This window comes from Erigeron canadensis, chromosome 8 (genome assembly GCF_010389155.1).
Source record: "Erigeron canadensis isolate Cc75 chromosome 8, C_canadensis_v1, whole genome shotgun sequence".
NCBI classification, from domain to species: Eukaryota; Viridiplantae; Streptophyta; class Magnoliopsida; order Asterales; family Asteraceae; genus Erigeron; species Erigeron canadensis.
In genome coordinates this window covers 35106664-35129454 of record NC_057768.1, presented here as the reverse complement: position 1 = coordinate 35129454, position 22791 = coordinate 35106664, and the positions used below count along the sequence as shown (strand labels likewise).

Below are 22791 nucleotides of genomic sequence, written 5' to 3'. Positions count from 1 at the left end.
CGGAAGTAGGGATGACAAAAATACCCATACCTGATGGGAAATCCGATACCCGCACCCGATTTGACCGGGGAATCCCCGAGTTGACCGGGGATGGGGACGGGTATGAGGATTTAAATCTAATCCCCGATGGAGATGTGGACGGTGATGGGAAACCGTAAATCCAAGATCCCCATACACGAACCCGAAAAATATTATATATGTTTATTAGAATCACTTTAAGTTTTTATCTATATTCTAAAATCAGTTTCAAGAATAAAACTTTTGTTTAATACTTTTTATGTATTATACTTTATTAATTATTTACTTAACATATATATTAATTTATACATAGAAAGAAAATGTCGGAATATATATTCTCCTACATATCTTCTATTAAGATAAGTTCATGTACATTCGAAATAGGTATCCCCGATACCCGATGAGGATCCCCGATACCCGATGGGGACGGGTATGGGGATGTAATTTCATTCCCCGACGGGGATAGGGATGAGGATTACAAATGAAAATCGGGTACGGGGATGGGGATTGAGATCCCCGACAATTCCCGCCCAATTACCATCCCTAGACGGAAGTGTTTGTGATTGTAATTTGTATATCTTGGTGTGTACCTACATTACCTGAAATGCTTGGCGATGGGTTTTTATTATCAACAAGTCTAACTAGACAACTTTTGAAACATACAATTTTTATGTGCGTGAGATCTACTTTTAATTGTTACTGGGGCATCCCATGGAGTATAAAGACCTAGTGACAATTAAAAGTAGACCTGTATATTAGTTCTATGTTTCAAAGACTCTCCAGTTAATCTTGTTAATAGTTGATAATCAAAACCCATTGCCTTGTTTCAAAGATAGAACGGATTTTATTGGATTGTAATTAGTATATGTGCACATATTGGGTAATATTAGGCCCTATTAAATTGCTCATATAACACATCCTCAAAACCACCCCTGCTTGCTAATAAAGTCTGTTCCATTATTGCTCATAAAAACCGTATATTTTTGTGTCAAATTCAGATCGAATATAGTATTGTCGGCCTACAAAAATGGGTACTTTAAAGTAAAATAGGCAACCTAGATACCCCATATGCTCACAGAGTCTGGGGTAGCTTTTGTTTGGTTTGGTCCATTAATTTCGGAGTGTCTATTGCAAGATTCGTCATTTATCATTGAATAATCTGATTGACTTGAAGTAACAGTAGTTTACTGCCATAGTAAAAGGATCCTATGTTGGTTGAATCTTGCTACTAAAAAAAGTGGAGATGTGAAGCGGGTCCTATGTTACACGCGTCTTGTCGGGTCCATTTACAGGCATTTATTTGCAACTTTTTTGTCCAAACACCCATAGTTTTTTGTTTCTTTCTTGCTCCTTAATATAGCAAAACTCATACACATTTTTACTATCATATACCCAACCAAAAGTTTTTGTCCAAACAGAAGGAAGTGGCAGTAAATCATTTATGGTAGTTCATAGTTGGTTGGAATCTTTAAAGTGTTTCTCACAACATATGTCATATGTTACCCATATACAACAATATATGTTTCACACAATTTACACTATATGTCTCTATAGTAATGTATATAAATTGGTTATGTATGACTAAAATTTGTTAGTGGAAAACTGGAGATATCACCTTAATATAAATAATTAGCTTATAATTTTGGGATTTGTACACATGTCTAGGAAAAGGTTTAGAACGGTGAAAAAACCTTAATGTCGTCCTTTGAACCCAATTGAGTTTGGTCCCCACGAATTACTTACACTCGGAGAAATGATACCTCTATTTTTGTACACATTTGGTTCAATCCAAAAAGTTCAAACACTAGATATTTATCAACCAAATAAGTCTTTTGACCCGATGAGACACCCCGTAGTAATAGAACCAAGTCTTGAAAAACACAGAACTTAAAATATGAACCGTATGAACACAATGAGTGTGATTTGTTTGGTTTGCCTTGATTCGGTCTTTTGGCTTGTTGATAGTTTGATACATCAAAACCAAATTGCGATCACAGAAATTCATGAGCCTATTCGCCCTGTTCGTGTCCATTTTTTACACACTGTACCTTTATGAAAATTTTGATAACTTAACAGATTGTATGATCAATAATTAACAAACTTTTAATTATATTCTACAAACTTTTCAATAAGGAAGACATTATATTTCGGTCACACATCAAAATAAAGTTGTCCTAACACTAATGGGTGAAACCTAAGTGATATCGTCATCATGTGATCACATGAGTCCACAGATTAAGGCTACAGATCACTGATTCGAAACTTGCCAAAGTCAAGTGAAGAAACTATAGATTGTGATCCATGGGTCATAACAGTGACTTATAGCCTTATCAGGTATGAGTTATATGCAATATGCGCTCTGGGTGGTTCCCACCCATTTATCCTTTTTAAATAAAATTGTTTCAACAACGTACTCTAACAGATATAAACTGCTAGTAAAATCTTCATAATATGATGATCTAACTGGAAAACTTCATGTATAAGATTTCATATCTTTAACCGTACGCATTGGATGAACATTGTGGGCATCCACACTCAAGGACACAAATATGTTTCCTAAAGCAATGATCATAAATAAAGTATCCATATTCTTAACACAATTACAAAGACAAAACATATAGAATTAAAATAAATAAATAAAATTAACAACTTTCTAATGATTCTAAGAGGATGATGAAGAAGACGATGATGAATCACGATTCCTATGACTTCTAGTCCTAGCAACCGGAGGTGATGAAAAAGACGATTTTTCATACAACAGTGAAGAGCTAGAAAACGAAGCAAACCTACTAGATCGACTCCTTAACTTCGTCTTCATCTCTCCTTCGTTGTACATTTTGTTATCTTCGATACCAACTCTAGTCGAACTTAAACTCCCTGGAATTATACAGTTACACAATGAACCTAACCAAAAAAAAAAAAAAAGTTCACAACTTATCAGAACATAGAACTTTTGAAATATGCTTATTGCTTACGAGTATATATATTTTGAATACATATATATTATTACTACCTAGTCTAGCGAGACGATTAACCCAACGAGGAATCGTGTTACCAGTTAGTCGAATACAAGCATCATTACAGAAATGGTTACAATTTTTCGTGATTAGATTATACGAAATTCCTTTATAGTTACCAGCAAGGTCTTGCATAACTTTTCGAACTTCTTTTTTATTCTTTTCGGTCCATCCAACCAAAATCTGTTTTCTAAACGCAAACCCTTCACATTGTTTCGGTTCTCCTTCAAATATTCCAGTCGTCTCACGCTCGTGTGACCCAAATGCATATTCCATTCCATGAACTGTATATATTTTCAAAAAACACTAATTAAACATACTAATATTGTAACGAAATTTTTTTTTTTTTGAAACGGACAAATTAAGTATAATAGATTACGAAATGGGCACCTTGGACGCCAGAATGGTAGACACCGAGGCCGAGCCAGTAAGCGTAGCCGTTTATGGATGTTAGATCATATACATTGAGGAACACAGGAACCGAACCATCTTTTGCACGCTTTGCAGACATTGCTCCGCACAACATTTTTTTTTTCTCTCTACTTTTTTTGTTTGTGTGTTTTTTTAACGGAAAAATGAATAAGTAAAGGAGTTGGTTATATTTATCAGGAATTAATACGTTGATGTTGGGGGTGTTTTAAATTTTGAATTTATTGTGAAGGAATGTGGCAGGGAATAAATTCATTCATTCACTATTGAAAGAACAAGTGTATGAATGAAGTTAAAACTTTTACACTAACAAAACAATTGTATTTGAAATGGCTTTTTTTTCAGTAGAGGGAAAATGGAACATTATTGTACTTTTATGTCACAAGGTTCGTTCAATCAAACAATTATTTATAGACATATTAACGTGGGTATTTTTTTTCCCCTCAAATAATCTTTTTACTATAAAATAAATAAACAGTTATATAAGGGTCGGTTAAAGTAAAATAAATAAAATTATTCATGAAGATTCATATAGCACATATATATATATATATATATATATATTATGCATAATGATTTTCATGATGTATAGTGATTTTTAATGAAAAAAACTTATTGTTTTATTTTACCTAAAATCTAATTAGATTTATTACATTATATTTAATGTTCCATTTAAATTTCGGTATATCAATATATATATATATGGAAAATGATCCGTACTGAAGACTTTACCTAAGCTTAGGTACTACCACTTTAAAAAATATTACAAATCAAACCTTTAAATTTGATAAACATACATAGCCCCCCCTGAATTTTACATAACCTCCTCCTGAATTTTACATAATCCCCCCCTGCTTTACCTAAGATAGGTACTGCATGCTTTACCTAACCTTTCCCCATATATATATATATATATACATATACAAGTTTTTGAAAAAACACAATGAGAAAAAAAAACTCGAAAAAATTTAACGGATTTGACCCGCATTTTTAAAATGACCCGCTTAGACCCGCACCCATTTCGACCCGCACCCACATTGACCCGTTACCCAAACCCACCCTATCCGCCCATTTTGCTAGGCCTACCTCTACTATATGGACTAGTCCCACATTGACAGGAGGCTATATATTATATATCGTTTGTGTGACAAAATTACGATACTTTTATTATTTTTAGAGCCATTTGACTTAAGTATTCGAAATGACTTTCATAAATTATTAAAAATGCGTTTAAATATGAGGAAAACATCCATTGTTTTTCAAAAATAAATAATCAAATCACACTTTTACCAAAAATTAGTACGTTTTTACAAGAGAATGAAAAACATTGTTTTATCATTTTTAATGCGAAATTGCGTTGTTTTCTATAATTTTTATTTTCCATTTCTAAATTTTAACATGATCAGATAGAAAACTTTACATTATGATTCAACATGACCTAGGTTTTGCTTCAAAAAAAAAAGGCAAAATATTAACATATTCGTTGTAAAAAATACGACAAATAAACTATGATAAGAGAAAAATATTATAGGTAAAGGCAGTCTACCATAATTAAATATATAGATTCAGTGTATGCATAAAAAAGCATTTAAAACAGCTATTCTATCATTGAGTAAAAACAAACAAAAACATGATAATTGATAAAGATCAAAATGATCATGGTATAATTTTACCCAATCTTTTCAGGCATTAATATTCAAAAGTTCATTGATGACCAATGATTAAAAAAATCTATAACGAACATGATTAAAGTTGGGGAATTATTTAATCAGAAAAGGTCAAAGGCTGGTCAGTGGTTTATATACAAGAATGTTGAAACATCTTTAAAAATGATTTTCCAATGGTTGCGTGATAAAATGTATGTTTCTAGAATTCTAGGGTAGTGAAACCAACTTGCCCGCTTCGGGTTTTAGACTCCTTAGTCCTCTAATCATAGGTGAGTTTAAGGCATGGCTTCATGCAGACGTGGGCAAGAGATCGGAACCGGTTCAGTCAATGTGACGAAAATCCGGTTCTTGGTCAAGATCTGACCGCTTTTTTCGGGGTTTTTCATTTATTTGTCCAAGAACCGGTCTGGAACTAATTTTTAAATCCAAAAGTAGAACCGGTTCCAGTTCCTATATAATCCAAATCGGTTTTTTTGGAACCGGATATTTTGTCCACGTCTAGCTTCATGTGCCAAAATAGATGATGTCCTGAGGCCGACTTCGTGACGGGTGAAGGCTTCATCATTATAACAAATATGTCATTTTTTCACACTTGTTTTTTCATATCTTAGAAAAGTGTGAAATTTTTTGTTAATTTAATCACATTTAAAAGTGTATAGAAATAATTTATATTTTAAAGTGTGAAGAAATTTAAAAAATTATAATATTTACACACTTATATATGTGGAAAAAAAAGTTCACACTTTCAAGTATGTACTATGTAAACATATATCAATTGTTCACACTTAAAAGTGTGAAGGTTAATTTGTAACATTTGTTTTCTTCACACATGGAGGGTGTGAATAAATCATGTGTTACAAATTGACTTTCACACTTTTAAGTGTGAAAATATTTGACAATTGTTCACACTTTTAAGGGGTAAAATTTTATTTACACATTTATAAGTGTGAAAAAATTATAACTTTTGAAATTTATTCACATTTTTAAATGTAATTTTTTTTACTATATATTTTTTTCACATTTTTATAAACAAATGATTTTTTTTTTTTTGATACTGCAAATCTTGTATGTACGAAGGCATGACCTCATATTCAACCCAAAGGCGAGTTAACTATCAGACTATTTGTAAAGGGTGGGTGAAAGATATAGGTGAAAAGAGGTAGTGAGTAAATAAATTGTACGAGTAAATGAGAGTAAATTAAAAGGGTAAGTGAAAGGGTGTGGGTGAAAACGATCACCTATATGAAAGATGTAAATATGAGGTCAACTTTATATTATTATTATTATTATTATTATTATTATTATTATTATTATTATTATTATTATTATTTAACTACTTGTATTTCTTTATTTTAATTAGGTGTATAGTATGTATTATGGGGTTAAATTTAAAAGTGAATGGTAATAGTAATGAAGCTTTAGTAACTTAATGCACAACTTCTATGTATGCCTTCGTATCTCTTTACATATTCTTACAAGAGTGTAGTTTAGATCAAAACCATTAACCATTTAGGTGATGACCTCATATTCAACCCAAAGATGAGTTAACTGTCAGACTATTTGTAAAGGGTAGGTGAAAGAGATAGGCGAAAAAAGGTAGTGAGTAGATAAATTGTAAATGAGAGTAAGTTAAAAGGGTAAGTGAAAAGGTGTGGGTGAAAACAATCACCTATGAAAGAGGTAAATATGAGGTCAACTTTATTTTATTTTATTTAACTACTCGTATTTTTTTATTTTAAAATTGGGTAAATAGTATGTATTGTGGGGTTAATAGTTTAGATCAAAACGATTAACCATTTAGGTCAAATAAGGTTTCGTTAAATATAAAGTCGTGACGTATTGATAAATTACCTAGCTAACCAAAGGACACTTAACAATAAGGTGACTCGTCGACTTATAGATTGTAAATTCAATTTCATTTACGATAAATGGATGGATATATATGAAAATTTTCCCTAATATTATTGGTACACGACCAACCCATTTTAAAACCAATTGGGCCGAGGCCCAACTCCATGGCACTACGTATATATCTGTTTTGTTCGATAGGGTAACTAATCCGTGAGGCCCGTTTTGTGGCACTATAAGTCTATAACAATTTGCAAAGCTTTTCAGCCTAAAAATTTTATCATAGACACACTAATATGAGTGCAAATGTACGGTGGTGGTGGTGAAAATAAGTGTCCAGTTCGAGACAAGAAAAATAGTGTCCTCAATTCTTAGGAACCTAACTATATAAGCAAAAAAAATTTATATAATTAAGACATTATAACAACAACAAAATAATAGTATTAGATTTACATACCAAAGTAGTTAACCAATGATTCGATAAGTTCGCTTAATATTTTTTATAACAAATTGGTTGTTTTATTTTACCTATACCTTTACATATATAATATATATAGAAAATTTTTGAAATTTTTGTGCCCCTCAAAATTGTGCCCCGGACGGATGTTTTGCTTGCCCCCTCAGGGCCTCCCATGCATATGTCATAACTTATCGATATAATTTAAAATTTTTGCCTCTAGATTATGATGAATAAGCTTAAAAATTGAAAACATATTGTATTCCATAATATAAAACAAGCTAAATTAAGCTACAGAACAATGGAAAATTTATTAGAGTTTGAGTGTCAAATCTAGGTTTTGCAATTGATCATCTTGACTGTTTTCTAAATAACAACCGTCCCAACGACCTCCTGGGGTCATTTCGACGTACCCTAAACCACCATTGTATATATCATCACCATCACGAGTGTTCAATATCACTAATGATGATGATCCAACAGGGTTGTGTTTTGGTTTTGCAACTATCATTTGCTTTCTAGAGCTAACAAATGATGAGAAACCATAACTACTTGGCTTATGAACCATCATAGAGTGAACCTGGACCCCAAAGGAAGCCATAGTAGTACAAGACCAATTGGTGCACATATGTTTATCTATATTTTTGTGCCTAGTCATCATTCTTTCTCTTTTATGTGCGTTTTGATGGCCTCCGAGTGCTTGAGAACTATGGAACTTTCGACGGCAATAGTTGCATGAGAATACTCTTCTAGATGTTTGATTATGATCTTCATTGGAAGTGAACACCACTTTGTGCCTTTTTATCATATTTTCGGAAAGGTTGTTGTTGGTGTTTTTCAGACGGTTTTGGTTATGGTTCCGGTCATAATCTTCCAAAGATAGACAAAGGTCGAACTTAGGATCATGAACACATGTTTGATGGTGATAATTGTATGTTTTAGATGTGTGGCATGTTGATGAGAATGCTTCTTCAACTCCCATGAATGGAATACGTAGATATTCTTACTTGAAAAACAGGATGGCCAAGCTGAGCTAATTTATATACCAAGTGATGTACAATATTTTTCTTTTTCCTTTTGAAAGGCTTAATTTATCCAAACCATTTAAAATGCATCCAAACTTATTCATTTGACATATTAGTCAATCCATCGGTTTCACATCTCTAAAGTTAAACAAGAGAACTAACTAAGCTACTTTTTGTATTACATTTGTCATTTGCCAGTTGGAATTCTTGTTTAGCAAACTAAATTTGCCTATTTCCATATATGTTTTTGGTATTTGTCTTTTACTTGTAAAGGAAGATGTGAGTGTAACGCCCCTTTTTTAAATATTTTTATTCATATAGCGGACGACAGTCGATCGAACATGTGAAAATCCCATAAAGCATTTTAAGAACTAAATCGATCTTATAACTTAATTCATTAAAACAAACTCACTTGTGCATGTTTAGTTAATAAAAAAAAATAATATTTTCATTGCTTCTTGGCACATGAAAGTAAATATTTTGTTTTTATACCGAGAATAAGCAACACTATAAGAAAACTTAAATCAATAATGGAGCCATTTAATTACAAGCTATATAGGACTAGAAATTTATTACTTGCACTATACTTTAATTATTATCTACCAGCACGTTATCCGCGTAATACGACGATGTTAAGATACTTACACAGTGTTAAGATCTTCTTCTAAGATTTCACAATCGGAACTTTAGACAATGTGACGTAGAGTTGATATCGTGATTTGAATTAGTTTGGCAAAATTCCTCATATGAAAAGGTAAGGTGTTCATTGATGGAATCTTCCTTTTAAATTCAATCACATATCAAACTCCTGTTTTATTGTTTAGGATTAAGAATATGCATCTACACATTCATTTTGTGAGGAGGTCTCGTATTGGGACGTACAACACCCTCAAACAACTTATTTAATAAAATGAGGCCATGTGCATTCATTGTACTCGTATTACATTATGTGATGTGATTATACATTTATACGTACATAAATATTCTAACACGCCTAGAACGTCTCCAATAGTTCACACAGAATTTGATTTTAAAGTTGTCACGTAAGTATATGTAAACATATGTGCAAATTTACACAAGATAAATATAGTTTTATTTTCTTGAAAAAATACATTAACAATTCCATATAAATTCCAGACATATTTACAAAATGTACAGTATGATATCAGAACCCAAAACTTACAATGATGGGTTCTTAAATATATTACATGAGCCAAAACTCACAAAGTCACAAGTGTATGCCGAACGAGGGCTATCTAACATTCATACTATATCAATACTACTTTATAAAATTTTTATAAAATTTGTTGAAAGTTACACTTTATTCAAGTTAGAAATGTTTATATTTATTCGTATAGTGAAAAGTTATTTTACGAACCCTTTTTTTGCGAGAACCTTTGAAAACTTTTCAAATCAAGCCCAACTGATGATTATTTTTTACATGAAAATTGTTTTTTGATTGTTTTCTGAATAACTTATGTATAATTTTGAAGTTTATAATTGTGTAGTGGCATGAATTATCATCCGTTATACAATTATGTGGAAATTTGGATTCTTGATCACATGTGCACGAATATTGCTATGATTACATGTGATCGACTTGCATACATGTGATCATAGCAATATTCGTGCACATGTGATCAAGAATCCAAATCTCCACATAATTGTATAACAGATGATAATCCATGCATTCACACAATTATAAACTTCAAAATTACACATAAGTTATTTATTAAACAGTCAAAAAACAATTGTCATGTAAAGAACAATTATCGGTTGGGCTTGATTTGAAAAGTTCTCAAAGATTCTCGTAAAAAAAAGGTTCTCAAAATAACTTTACCCTATTCGTATATACCCATGAATTAATTACATTATTACTCTATCCATTAACGTTTACGTTAAAGGAAATGATAAATATACCATAAGAAATGATAAGTATACCACAATATACAAGTTTCGCAACATACTTTACAAATATGGTATATTCAATTTTGGTACATTTATTAATTTTTATGGTACGAATATCAGCTCCATTACATTAATTACTTGCTCTAATCTATACTATATTAATAAATAAACTTATCTTTCTTCTTTTTAACTCTCTACCTTTAAAATACTCAAAATACCCTTAATTTTCAACACATTCCTAACTCATACACTAAATCTACATAATATATCCCTAAAGAATTTTACACCTATATTTATCCAAACTATCTATCTCATTTATTAATTAATTTAAATACTTTCATTTAATATTTTTATAATATTCTTAATAAAATTATTTATAAAAGATACACCCCTTAACCATAAAATAACTACACTACCATTTACGTTAATTAATTTTAGATTAATAGCCACATCGTTACCACCACCGCCACTAGCACCACCCGTTGCCGCCACCGCCGCTGCATTGCGCGGGTACTCATCTCATTTTAAAATACATATACTGTCACTTTAACATTAAGTATTTTTACATTAGTTATATATACTATATACACGGAAGTTGTCATAATTACCCTGTCCTCTCCAACACCACAATGCAAGCTCTTAGGGCAAAGAGAAAAGACCCAAACCTAGAGCCATTATTAATAAGGGCATTGGGTAACACTACCAGGTCAACGGTCAACCCCACCAGTTATTAGCGGCGACGTCGCCGCAAATACTGATGACGTGGCATTCCTCGTACAGCGTTACTGATGACTTGGTATACCTCGTACAGTGAATGGTTTACTGAATGGTTAATCCGTGGATAATGAACACGGATTTACGATAGTGATAGAGTGATATGTCATTAAAAAAAATTATTATTACAAAGTAATAAAAGTTAAATTTATGTCACAAAAATTAAGTACGACAAATATTTTTGAAATATCTGTCTCTTTCGAAAGTCATGAAAATGTAATATATTATATAAAAATAACCTAAGTGAAAAAAGACCGTAGTAAAAAAAATGTAAGAAATGAGTGGGATTTGGAGAATTTTGCCTAACTTAGTTTTTCAATACGTGGATTTATATATAAATTTGAAACTTGAAAGATTTACATATTATCATACATTTATGATATATTATAATAATTGAAAAGAGTCATTGTAATTTACAAGTTACAATATTTTTGCATTCCACAACTAACTTACACTTTTTAACATTAATATTTATTTAAAACGTATATATTTATTTTATTTATGGTATATTATATAATTAAGAAGGGTATATTTGATAAAGATGAAATAATTAAATTTAATTTACTGGTTATACATATAAACCTACTAAAATGTTAATATAAGTATTAATATTGTCTAATAACTTAGGTGAATTTGCTACATAGTCTAAGTAAAAAATTGTTACAACGTGTGCTAATGAATGACGAGGCATAATTTATGAAAACAAAACTAAAACAAGTATAATGAATGACGTAACACATGTTTTTCGAAATAAAATTTTATTCTAAAAAAATGTTAGTATAAATAATCTTTAAAAATATATATATATATTATTTACATTAAGTTTGGCTATTTTTAAGAAACTTTTTAATGGGGGATTAAATTTAATATAATGTCATAAATACAATTATATAAAAAAGATTATTAATAAGAAAGAATCTAAAAATGCCAAATAAGAAAGAAAGAATCAAAATTTTGTTTATTTATATAATAGATATGAAAATGAAGCATTATTTAGTCTTGGATATTAGATGAGAATGCTTAAATAGCTAATTAGGTTTAGGGTTAGTAAAAGAGAAAACGAAAGAGATATATAATTAGGTCTAGAGAGTATTAGAAGATTTAGAGAGTATTAGAAACAAATAAAATATTAAAATACAATTTTTCTAATTAATTATTAAGCAAATAAAAAATTTGTTTGGAATGTTATAATACTTAAACAAAAGTATTCAGAGTTTTTGATTTCTAATTTAATATCTAGACGTGGGTGAGGAGGAGTTCGGAGGAGAAGATGAATAAAACGCAGAAGAGGAGAAGAAGACTTAGTGGGGGGACCCACTATTTGCGGCGACGTCGCCGCTAATAGTGGGGTCCACACCCACGAGATTCGGGAATCGTTACAGACATCACGTGAATGGTTGCAGGCGTTGACTGACAGAGGGGCCCACTATTTGCGACGACGTCGCCGCTAATAGTGGGTGGTCGGGTTAACTATTTTCCCTGGTCGGGTTACGCGCTTCGTTAATAAGTCCTAAAAAACGACATTTTGTGGTATAGGTTTTATAGTAAAATCATTTTATTTTTTTTTTGAAAAGTTAAAATTTATTCAAATATGACCAAACACCCCAAACTAGTGGTGTGGCAAAGAATAAAACGGAAGCTTACATAATATCAAAATTATACCATTTGCGTCGTTGTTCGATCCTTTCCTCTAATTCTTTACCATAAAAAGCTTATCATCTTGATGTCTTGCATTATCTTTTCTTTAGTGATATTTCCATTGGCGAACTTTCTTTCGTTGCGGGTTTTCCATAAACACGAGCACGAAACATACACAATACCTTTTATCATGTTTCTAGCTAGTAAAATCAATTAATAGCACTATCACAGCAACATGGCTTGAAATATATTTTTTTTCGAATATAAAAAAAGTAGGGATTTGTAGTTTAGGACATAGTCATCTGATTCACAGTTCGTTTCGGTTTGGTGTGCGATTTGGGATCGCAATTCGCGGGGTCTCGCAAATTTGGTTTGGGAGGGGGTACACTCATTTTCAATACTCTAAAGTCAAAACATTTTCAATACCTTTAAAAACAAATTACAAGTCTTTAAACTTAAAATTTTAAAACCAACTACACAAAATAAAAAAATACTTAAAAATACTCCATCTTATATTTTTTTTTCATCCCTTTATTATTTTGACAATTGCAATATTTAGTTACTAGTTAAATAAAAATCACTAAATCTAAACACAATTCACCGAACTCATTTCTGTCAAAACGTGAACTTTTCATGTCCAATTTGTTGAACCACACCCATTTGTGGTCGTCGAACCATTCTCTACGAGATCAATGTTTTTTGTCTTTGGTTTGCGAATGAGTTCTTGAATTGGATCACCGAACAAAAAAACGAAACTTGTAGGTGTTCAGCGAATCCTGTAATTATGGTTTAGGATTTCCAACACTATCATATTTTCTTTCATATTGTAATGTAGCAGACCGATTTTTTTTCACTTTGGCTGCATTAAGTCTCGGAATTAATTTCGGTGTTTTAGACTTAGAGATACAATATAATATGTTTCTTTGATGTTAACATATTGTAAAATTGTATTGTAATGGCACGAAGATCGGAAGATTCAGCAGATTTTTGTTTCGGGTTCATTGAACGGTTTTCATAAAACTAATAAGTGTAAAACTAAACTATAAAATTCAATTACATTAGTTTAAGGTCGCCATTTACCTTAAAATTAAATAAATCCATAGAAATATTACTAAAAATATAGATTTTTATAGATATTGTGGGGTTGTCATAGTCACCTTAGTCAACACATAGGCCATAGCTCCTCCAATGATAAAGAATGAATGTTAGACTACCACATCAGTGGACTTTATCAACCCAATATTTAATTAAAAATTGATATCTCTCTTCCACGTATACAACTCAATCTTTCTTAAATTTTCACTTATTATAAAAATTCACCATTCAATTAATGACAAGTGTGCAAAATCAATTCTCTTTTTGCGTGCAATCCAACATTGAAATGGAGTTCAATGATAAACCATCTCATAGTTCAATGATAAAGATGATCTTATGTAAATTATATTTTTTCATTATAATACATTTTATGAAATTATTGTTATTGTATTTATGCTTAATTATAGACTTTTATTATTTTTCCGACTATAATCTTGGGGCCCACTTTTTGTTTTCACATCGGGCATAATTTTTTTAGATAATCTCGGAGACAGACCCAGTAACACCACTATCATATTGTTTGTGTACCCTCTAGTTTAAAATAATAATGACGGTAAACCTAAACACCATCCAATATTTAGCATTCAATATTTACATATGAATATTTTAATTTCTTTTTAAATATATTTTTACATTTAACTTATAAGGTTTTTTTTTTTTATATATATATACTAATTCATGATGATAATGTATATATGTTAGGCACGGCATATCCTAAATGAGTGTCTTGAAATAGTGAATTAAATTTGATCACTTTTGGACATATATATGAATCGATTGTTTTGTTAAACTAATGGATAAGTATTAACTTGAACTCGAACGGTCATCTTTACACTATCGATCACATAATATCACATCATGCATCCTAAAACAGTAGTTAAGAAATAGTACTTTGATGTTACCTGGTGACTTTTTCTCTTATCATTATAACTTTTTATATAGTTAGAAAGGAGAGGAATAATGGAAAATGATTAATAAAAATTTATTTTGGTTGTATATATAATTATTTTTTATGAGAGTTTTTAAAATAATATATATCTTTAAAATGTAAAATGATTTGTTTTGATAGAAAAAGATTTATGATAAATTTAAATATAATTATCTATTTAATAAGGAAAAAAAATCTAGAAAAAAAAAGAGAGAAAAGAGCTAAATTAATTAGGAGGGAGAATTAGGCCTAAAAAATGAATTAAGGGTGTCAAGTGTACCTTAACCTACTCTTTTAGTTATAGTATAAATAGATAGATTAATGGGATTATGGCACTGGAGTGTAATCAACTATGACTCAATGGTTATGTAATGTAGTGACCTTTCAAACTGGCTATATCAAATGTAAGTACCTTCTATTTTTGTTCTTTTAATGTAACGGTTGACCTGTTGTATCGGTAACCACTAACAATGTTAATTTTACTTTGGTATTATGGCACCAGATAGTAACCAACTATGATCTAATGGTTATGTTATGTAGTCATCTTTAAAACTGACTATCTCATGTAAGAACCTCTCATTTTTGTTATTTTCATGTACTGGTTGACCTGTTGTACGGTCATGGTTAGGGTTGTGAGTTGTGAACTCCAGCGAGATGGATGATGGATGGTTTTAGACTCCGACGAGATTGTAGTGGGTGGTCTCGGTCTCATTTTTTTCCATTCAAGAGGTGCGACTACCTCTTCACCGTCTCCACATCTGGACACGTACCACCGATGACTGCTACAAATAAAATAAACAAATGTCAGTCGCCACCCAGACAACCACCGTCGTCATGCACTTGTCAAAATCCCTCTTTTTATCCCATTGTACCAACGTTGCTGGATCTTGATAGAGGTGGGGATGGGATGTCTGGATCTTTATAGTTAATGATGATGGGGTGATCATAAGACAGTCTGATTTGGGGATTAGGGTTTGTCACCATCAAAAAGTGAAGGAAATGAAATTAAATTGATTTTAGGAACAAGATTTGGGATTTGTTCTCGAAGAGGAAGCATTAGGACCATAGCTACGTATAGTGCATTGATAAATGTATATATATATATATATATAGTTTCAAAGTTTAGAATTGGAAGTTATATCTTTATTATTGAATCGTGTTCTAAAATCAATAAATGTGTATATGCATCTATCTATATCTAGTGTTGAATTGTGTTTGGGATTGAAGTTAAACATTGAGTTATAGTTTCACATTTGCTCTCCGGAAAAAATTATTGTTACCAAAGATAGTATCAGAAATTAGCCGGAGAAGATGACCGGAGTATAAAGCTGTCGGAGTAACCCGGAAGCATACATCAAGTGAACAAAAACATAGAGGTTCTTACATCAATTTAACACTTTCGTAGGTCACTACATTACATAACCATTCGCTCATAGTTGGTTACACTCCGGTGCCTTAATCCCTAGTATTTTTTACGTCCAACGTGGCATTACCGGTTACAAATAGGATGTTAGCAGGTAAGATACATTAAAAGAACAAAAATGGAAGGTACTTATATTTGATAGCCAGTTTAAAAAGTCACTACATTATATAACCATTGAGTCATAGTTGGTTACACTCCGGTGCCATAATCCCTAAATTAATAGCAACAAAATAAAAATGTCTTTTAGTACTTTTGCTTTTATTCACGTATGCTATTGAACAAGAAAAACTTGTGTTTTAGGTGTTTTCTCATGTCAAAATCCAAATAACAAAATCAATCACTCAAATGTAATTTTATAAATCCATCATATATATATATAATATATATATATATATTATACTTATAAAAGAGTACATTCATCCAAATATATGATTTTAAAAGTTGTACTTATAATTATTATTTTAAAACTAATATATTGTAACACCCCACCGTTGGCGGAAACATGAGGTGTCATAAAAAGTACAGCACGACATGGAATTACATAGATACGGCTAAATGAAATAGAATATAATAAATATATTCCCAAATACATGAGTTCAAAGTCATAACAGTGCTAAAATAGCTTATTACAGACAAGTCCATAAAGAAATAATCCAAGTCATGTAGCCTTAAAGTCTGACGATAAATAAGGAGCACTAATCTCCGAAGTCCAGTCTAGCATAGCAATCTTTATCCCTGATTAACATGAGCACCTGAAAAGTATACTAAAACGTGTCAACACAAAGGTTGGTGAGTTCGTAGGTTTTAGTCAAAAGTCTAGTCAAAGAAATAAGTCTTTTGTCGATTATTTTAAGTCTAAACCAGTAATAGTTCAATATATAACGAGCAGAGTTACGCCATAATAAGTCCAAAAGTCTCAATGCCTCAAAGTCCGGTCTTACGGTACCTGCCTTAGTCCAAAGTCTCAAGTCTCAACACACACAATAAGTACGTCCAAAGCACAACAAACAAACACATAATCACACACATACAACAAGATCAAAGCACGTCAAATGGCACAAGTAACTCTATACGCACAGACTCAATATTGAACATAAAACAGAAATCGACAAAACTGTTTGAAAATAAGTATACTTTCCACCCCAAAACTTGTAAAAAGAGGGGCTACGAAACTCACCTGAAAGCAGCACAAGTATAAGTATCCTAGATCAACGAACAAGAACACGAACAGTCAGATACACTCGAAACAAGCTCACTATCTGCCCAACAGTCCTACATTGTTCACAAGTCGCTCCATAAGAACTTATTTAATTGCACAAGTCCATGTCTTATACTAGTGTCTTAGGAAGTGCCATTATGTCTCGTCAAATGTCATTATATATATATATATATATATATATATATAACATAGTCTTTGGTCCTTATTAATTGTCCAAATGAAATTGTTCGTCTAATAAGGTCATGTTTTAATGTTTATATCCCGTCAAATCTTCATATATAACGTCTTAATAAACTATGTTAAGTCCGGAAGTCGTATAATTTATATAGTCTTTATAAGGTCCTTTTTAAAGTAACTTCAATTAACTTAAGTCTTGTATATACATATAAATAAGTCATTTTAATTTAATCCTTATATATATATATATATATGTCCATATCAATTTTAATTATTGTATTTATATAGTTATGTCTAATAAGTCCTTATGTATATATTTATATATATATATATATATACCCATATAAGTTTCATAATTATAAATATTGGAATTTAATTTTTAAACATGGGTCAAATTAATTAAACTATAATTTAACTTTGTTTAAATACTTTAATTTCTTAACTAAATGACCAAAATAATACCCAAAACTCTAATCCTTATCAATAAGCCGTCGTTGACCAAGTTTGACCAAACCAAAAATTTGAACTAACACCAAAATACAAATCAAATCCAATTTTTGAACCAAAACCCTTTTCTGGCCGGGTTGACCAAGTTTGACCAGCATTGACCGGCGTTGACCGAACCAATAATCAAGAACAAGTCTAGATTCAAACACAAAAATACAATCCAACCACTTTCATAACCCAGATCTATGATAGATCTAACCAAAAACTAAACAAAATTGCTTTTATTCTCGGATTAAACAAGATTTTGATTTGTACAATTATATATGAACCGCAAATACAAGGAAACAAACCAAATCTAAACAAGAACATGATTTTCGGATCTAGAATATCCGAATCTTAGAGGTTTTCGGACTAATCATTTCGAATATGAAAGATTTCGGATGTATGTACATGTACTTAGACACAACCAACCGAAATATATAAAGAAAAGTATAAGGATTTCGGATCTATAATCATATATATACAAATATATAGCCGAAAAGTATATGGAAATTGTATTAGTTTCCGGATCTAAAGAGATTTCGGGTATGTTTATGGCCAAAAACCCCAAACAACCGAAAATATATATATATAAATACTTAAACATTTCGGATCTAAGAGGAATCCGAAAACATATACACTTTAAACCGAAATATATATATATATATATATATTTTTGCCAAACACTTGAATCTATATAAATATATTCATACATACAACCGAAATACATATATATAAATGTAAAATGATTTCGGATTTTTAGATGAAAAGAAAGAGGTACCGATTTATATATATATAAACATAAGATTTCGGATTTATATGTACATATATGTAAAGATTTTCGGACTTATAGCCACGATTAACTTTATATGTATGAAGAAATCCGACTTTTAGATTGAACAAACATTAAATCCCTTAGATCCAAACAAATCTTACCAAGAACTAAAAGAAAATAAGAAGGAGATGAAGAAAATGATGATGGTGCGTGGTGGTTCGTGGTGGATGGTGGCTGCCGATTGGTGGTTGGCCGGAAATAGTAGGGGGCGGCCGGATTGGAGGAAGAGAGGGAGAGGGAGGATGAGGGTGTATTTTGTGAGAAAGAGATGGAGGAAATGGGATGGGGGCTACGGTTAGAATTTTAGGGTTTTGTTTATTCTTTTTTTTTTATCCCTAAGTTTGACCGAAATTGACCCAGCTTTGACCTTGCTAAAAACTCGTTTGACTCGACCATTCGTGAATACTCGATACCCGTTAATTCATATCATCGACATAGTTAAATGTAACTTTTCAATAGCTTTCTAATGGATATAAACATGACGATATTTGTTTATTAAATTTTTAATTGATTAAACTTTAAGTATTTTACTTAATTTGGCATTTCCACAAGACATCTAGTATTCCTCTTATTCTCGAGTCCACGTGCAATTTTTCTAAAGTCTAAATGCTCGTAAGGCCCAAATCAAACATAAATTCATTTATTCCATGATAAAGTCTTAAAGTCTAACGACGTACATAACGAAACAACTAGAAATGACTAGAAAGTATTTCGGAAGTACGGTCAGATGACGGTTGTCACATATATATGAAAGTAAAAAGTAACTATAGGCTTTCCATTATTATTGATTTTTTTTGCAAATGGAGATTGATTAGTCATTAGAGATAGAGAGTTATGTTTCATATATAAAAAAAACTCTAAAGATTAATAAATGGTTAGCAAGCAGTTAATTAAACTTTTTGATTAGTTAATAAATGATTATGTAAGAACCAAAATTTGAACGACAAACAGTGAGAAACATTAGTTTTTTTTGTTTTTCTTTTTTGGTGTGGTTTTTAATTTTTAGTTTTTGAACTTTTTTAGTTTTTTTTTTCTTTTAATAAAAACTCATCCAAAAATAATAATAATAACAATTTTTTTTTTGTAAAAAATCATATGTATTAGGTGTTGAAAACGTATGGATACGGTACGAGCGTTGGCCTTGTCCGTTTTATAGGAGTTGTCACCGGACGCATATGTGAATAGTATATATTTGATAGACATCGATCAAAGAGATGATGACAGTTGGATACGGTACAGACGTAACACTTAACTATAAGAGCTAAGCCCATTAGAGTTTCTAGTAGTTCTCACGGATCAAGTGAGAACCACATATATGGTGAGAACCATTGGAAAATCATCTCTAAGGGCTTTTGCCCTTAGCATTAAGGGCAAAGCCCGTACCGTAACAACCGTCACCTTCTCTTGGATCGCCGCCCATCAAATCCATACCATTTCCATTTGCGTCCGGTGACAACCCCTTTAGAATGGATGTAGGGTAACGCCCGTACCGTATCCATACGTTTTCTTAACACGTAACCCATATGATTTTTCAGAATTTTTTTTTTTAGAATGGGTTTTTGTTAAAAGAAAATAAGAAACAAAACAAATATTACAAGAAGTGAAAAATAAAAAATAAAAAACCACACAAAAATGAAGAAAGAGGGAGGGAAACTAGTGGTTCATACGGTTCTCTCCATATTTGTGTATCTAACGTTAACCCTACCCTTTGAATATTGTAAAACAAGTATTACAGTTTAATAAATAAGACAAGATCTTGACCCTTAGATCATGGTTAAACTGATGCACAGAGATTTACGAAGTAATTGATGCACAATAATTTTCATGATGCATGTTGATTTTCAGTGGAAAAAACCTATTGTTTTATTTATTTACTTTTAATACTTTAATACTTATTTTATTTTAACTAAAACCTATATATACAACTTGTGGGGCCTTTTATCTATGGAAGATTATTGTAAATATTTTACGTGTTTAATCTTTAATTTTCTTAAACCACTTATTTTGTTTAATTTTTTTCTTAGTTATTCGATCAATGCCTATGACTATGAGGTGACATCGGTATTGCACGAAATGACATTCTTATTACGTGATTATTTTGCTTATGTTATTAAGTAGATATTGATAATGACAATACAACTTAATCTTATTGTACAACTTATGAACATGTGCTGTGAGATTGTTCATTAAAACTTTAAAAGTAGTTAATTAACTCCACTACCATTTTAAATAATGAAATTGTTATACGAGTAGTATTTATCAATAATCTAATTCGTAGCTGTTCTAAAAAAAGAAGAAGATAAAAATAGAAAAATAATCTAATTCGTATGTTTAGCCCAAAAGCTTTAACATGTGTTTGGGATAAGACTTTAGAATATTGAATAATATCTTCTGGTATGTGTGATAATTCATCACGTAATTTGTAAGTCTAATATCATGATAAGTGCGTTTTAATTGTTTCTTTTTTATAATGAAAAATAGTAAAAGACTAGCTATAGTACTCGCGCGTTGCTACGGGATACGCTTTCTACACGAAAAAGGTAAAATCGTAACCATGTGAAAGTTATTTAATGAAAACATGAGAATCCCAAAATTCAGTGTCAAGAAAATATAAACGAAAACTTTGATGTGAGACAAATTTAAAAACGCTATGTATATATAAAGACGAATAAAAATAGTCAAAACCAAATGTTTAAAAGTAAAATCGTAACCAGGTGAAAGTTATTTGATGAAAATATGAGAATCCAAAAATTTAGTATCAAAAAAATAAAATCGAAAACTTTAATGTGGGGCAAAAGTTAAAAGATAGAAAACTTGTATAGTTGTACGTTCCACACATAATGTACTTGTACATTCATATAGCTTTTTAGTATATTATAAATGAGAATCCAAACATTTAAAAAGTAAAATCGTAACTATGTGAAAGTTATTTGATGAAAACATGAGAGCCCAAAAATTCAGTGTCAAGAAAATAAAAACGAAAACTTTAATATAGGGCAAAAGTTAAATAATAGAAAGTTTAGAAGGTTAAAATAAAAAATGGTAAAACTTATTATGTGATATAAGAACTTGTACATTCTACGCATAATGTTAAAGCTTGTACATTCCACGCATAAAGTACTTGAATGAAAATAATCAAAAACCAAATGTTTAAAAGTAAACCCGTAACTATGTGAAAGTTGTTTGATGAAAACATGAGAACCTAAAAGTTTAGTGTTACGAAAACTCGAAAATGAAAGCGAAAACTTAGACGTGGATTGTGGGGTAAAAAAGTTTTAAAAAATTGAAATTTTAGGGGTTAAAACGAAATTTGGTTAAAAATAGTATGTACTCTAAAGGCTTGTACATATTACGCATAAAGTACTTATACATTTGAATAGATTTTTATTAAATGGAAAATGATAATGACAGCCCTTAGGGCTGTCATTAACAACTTATTACATGCTTAAAAACTTGTACATTATATATTAAAAACCGTCCCCTGATTTTTCTAACAGAAAAGTACAAAGTTTAATTAATTTTTACTGACAACCTTAAGGGCTGTCACTAACAAAACCCTTATTATACATATAATATCTACTTTATGGGATTGGATTTTAGACTTGTCTGGCCGGCCCATTGAGTAAAATTAGTTTGGAAAACTTATTAATTTTGTTGGGCCTACTTATTTTTCGTCCTTTTAGCCTTTGGCTTCCTTCCTTTTTTTTTTTTTTCGTATAAAATTTATAAAACAATTGAAACCAAATTTTATAAAATAACAGAAAGTTAATTTGATTAACTCTTCATGTGGTTCGGTTATCTTTTAACTATTCATCCCTCATCGCAAATGAGTTTGTGGTATGCAGGT

General features: G+C 30.9%; 1 protein-coding gene across 2 annotated transcripts; it reads right to left on the bottom strand.

Annotated features, from left to right (window-relative positions):
• Window positions 1–2568: 2568 nt before the first annotated feature.
• LOC122579653 (deSI-like protein At4g17486) lies at window positions 2569–3808 on the bottom strand. Of its 2 annotated transcripts, none has more exons than XM_043751865.1 (3): window positions 3426–3808; window positions 3032–3319; window positions 2569–2922 (listed from the first exon to the last, which is right to left on the bottom strand). In XM_043751865.1, exons 1-3 carry the CDS (start codon window positions 3559–3561, stop codon window positions 2681–2683), a joined length of 666 nt encoding a protein of 221 aa, XP_043607800.1. In that variant the 5' UTR covers window positions 3562–3808; the 3' UTR covers window positions 2569–2680. The 2 variants fall into 2 exon arrangements, with proteins under 2 accessions (XP_043607800.1, XP_043607801.1); XM_043751866.1 differs by having other exon boundaries at window positions 3155–3319.
• Between the last annotated feature and the right edge of the window lie 18983 nt (window positions 3809–22791).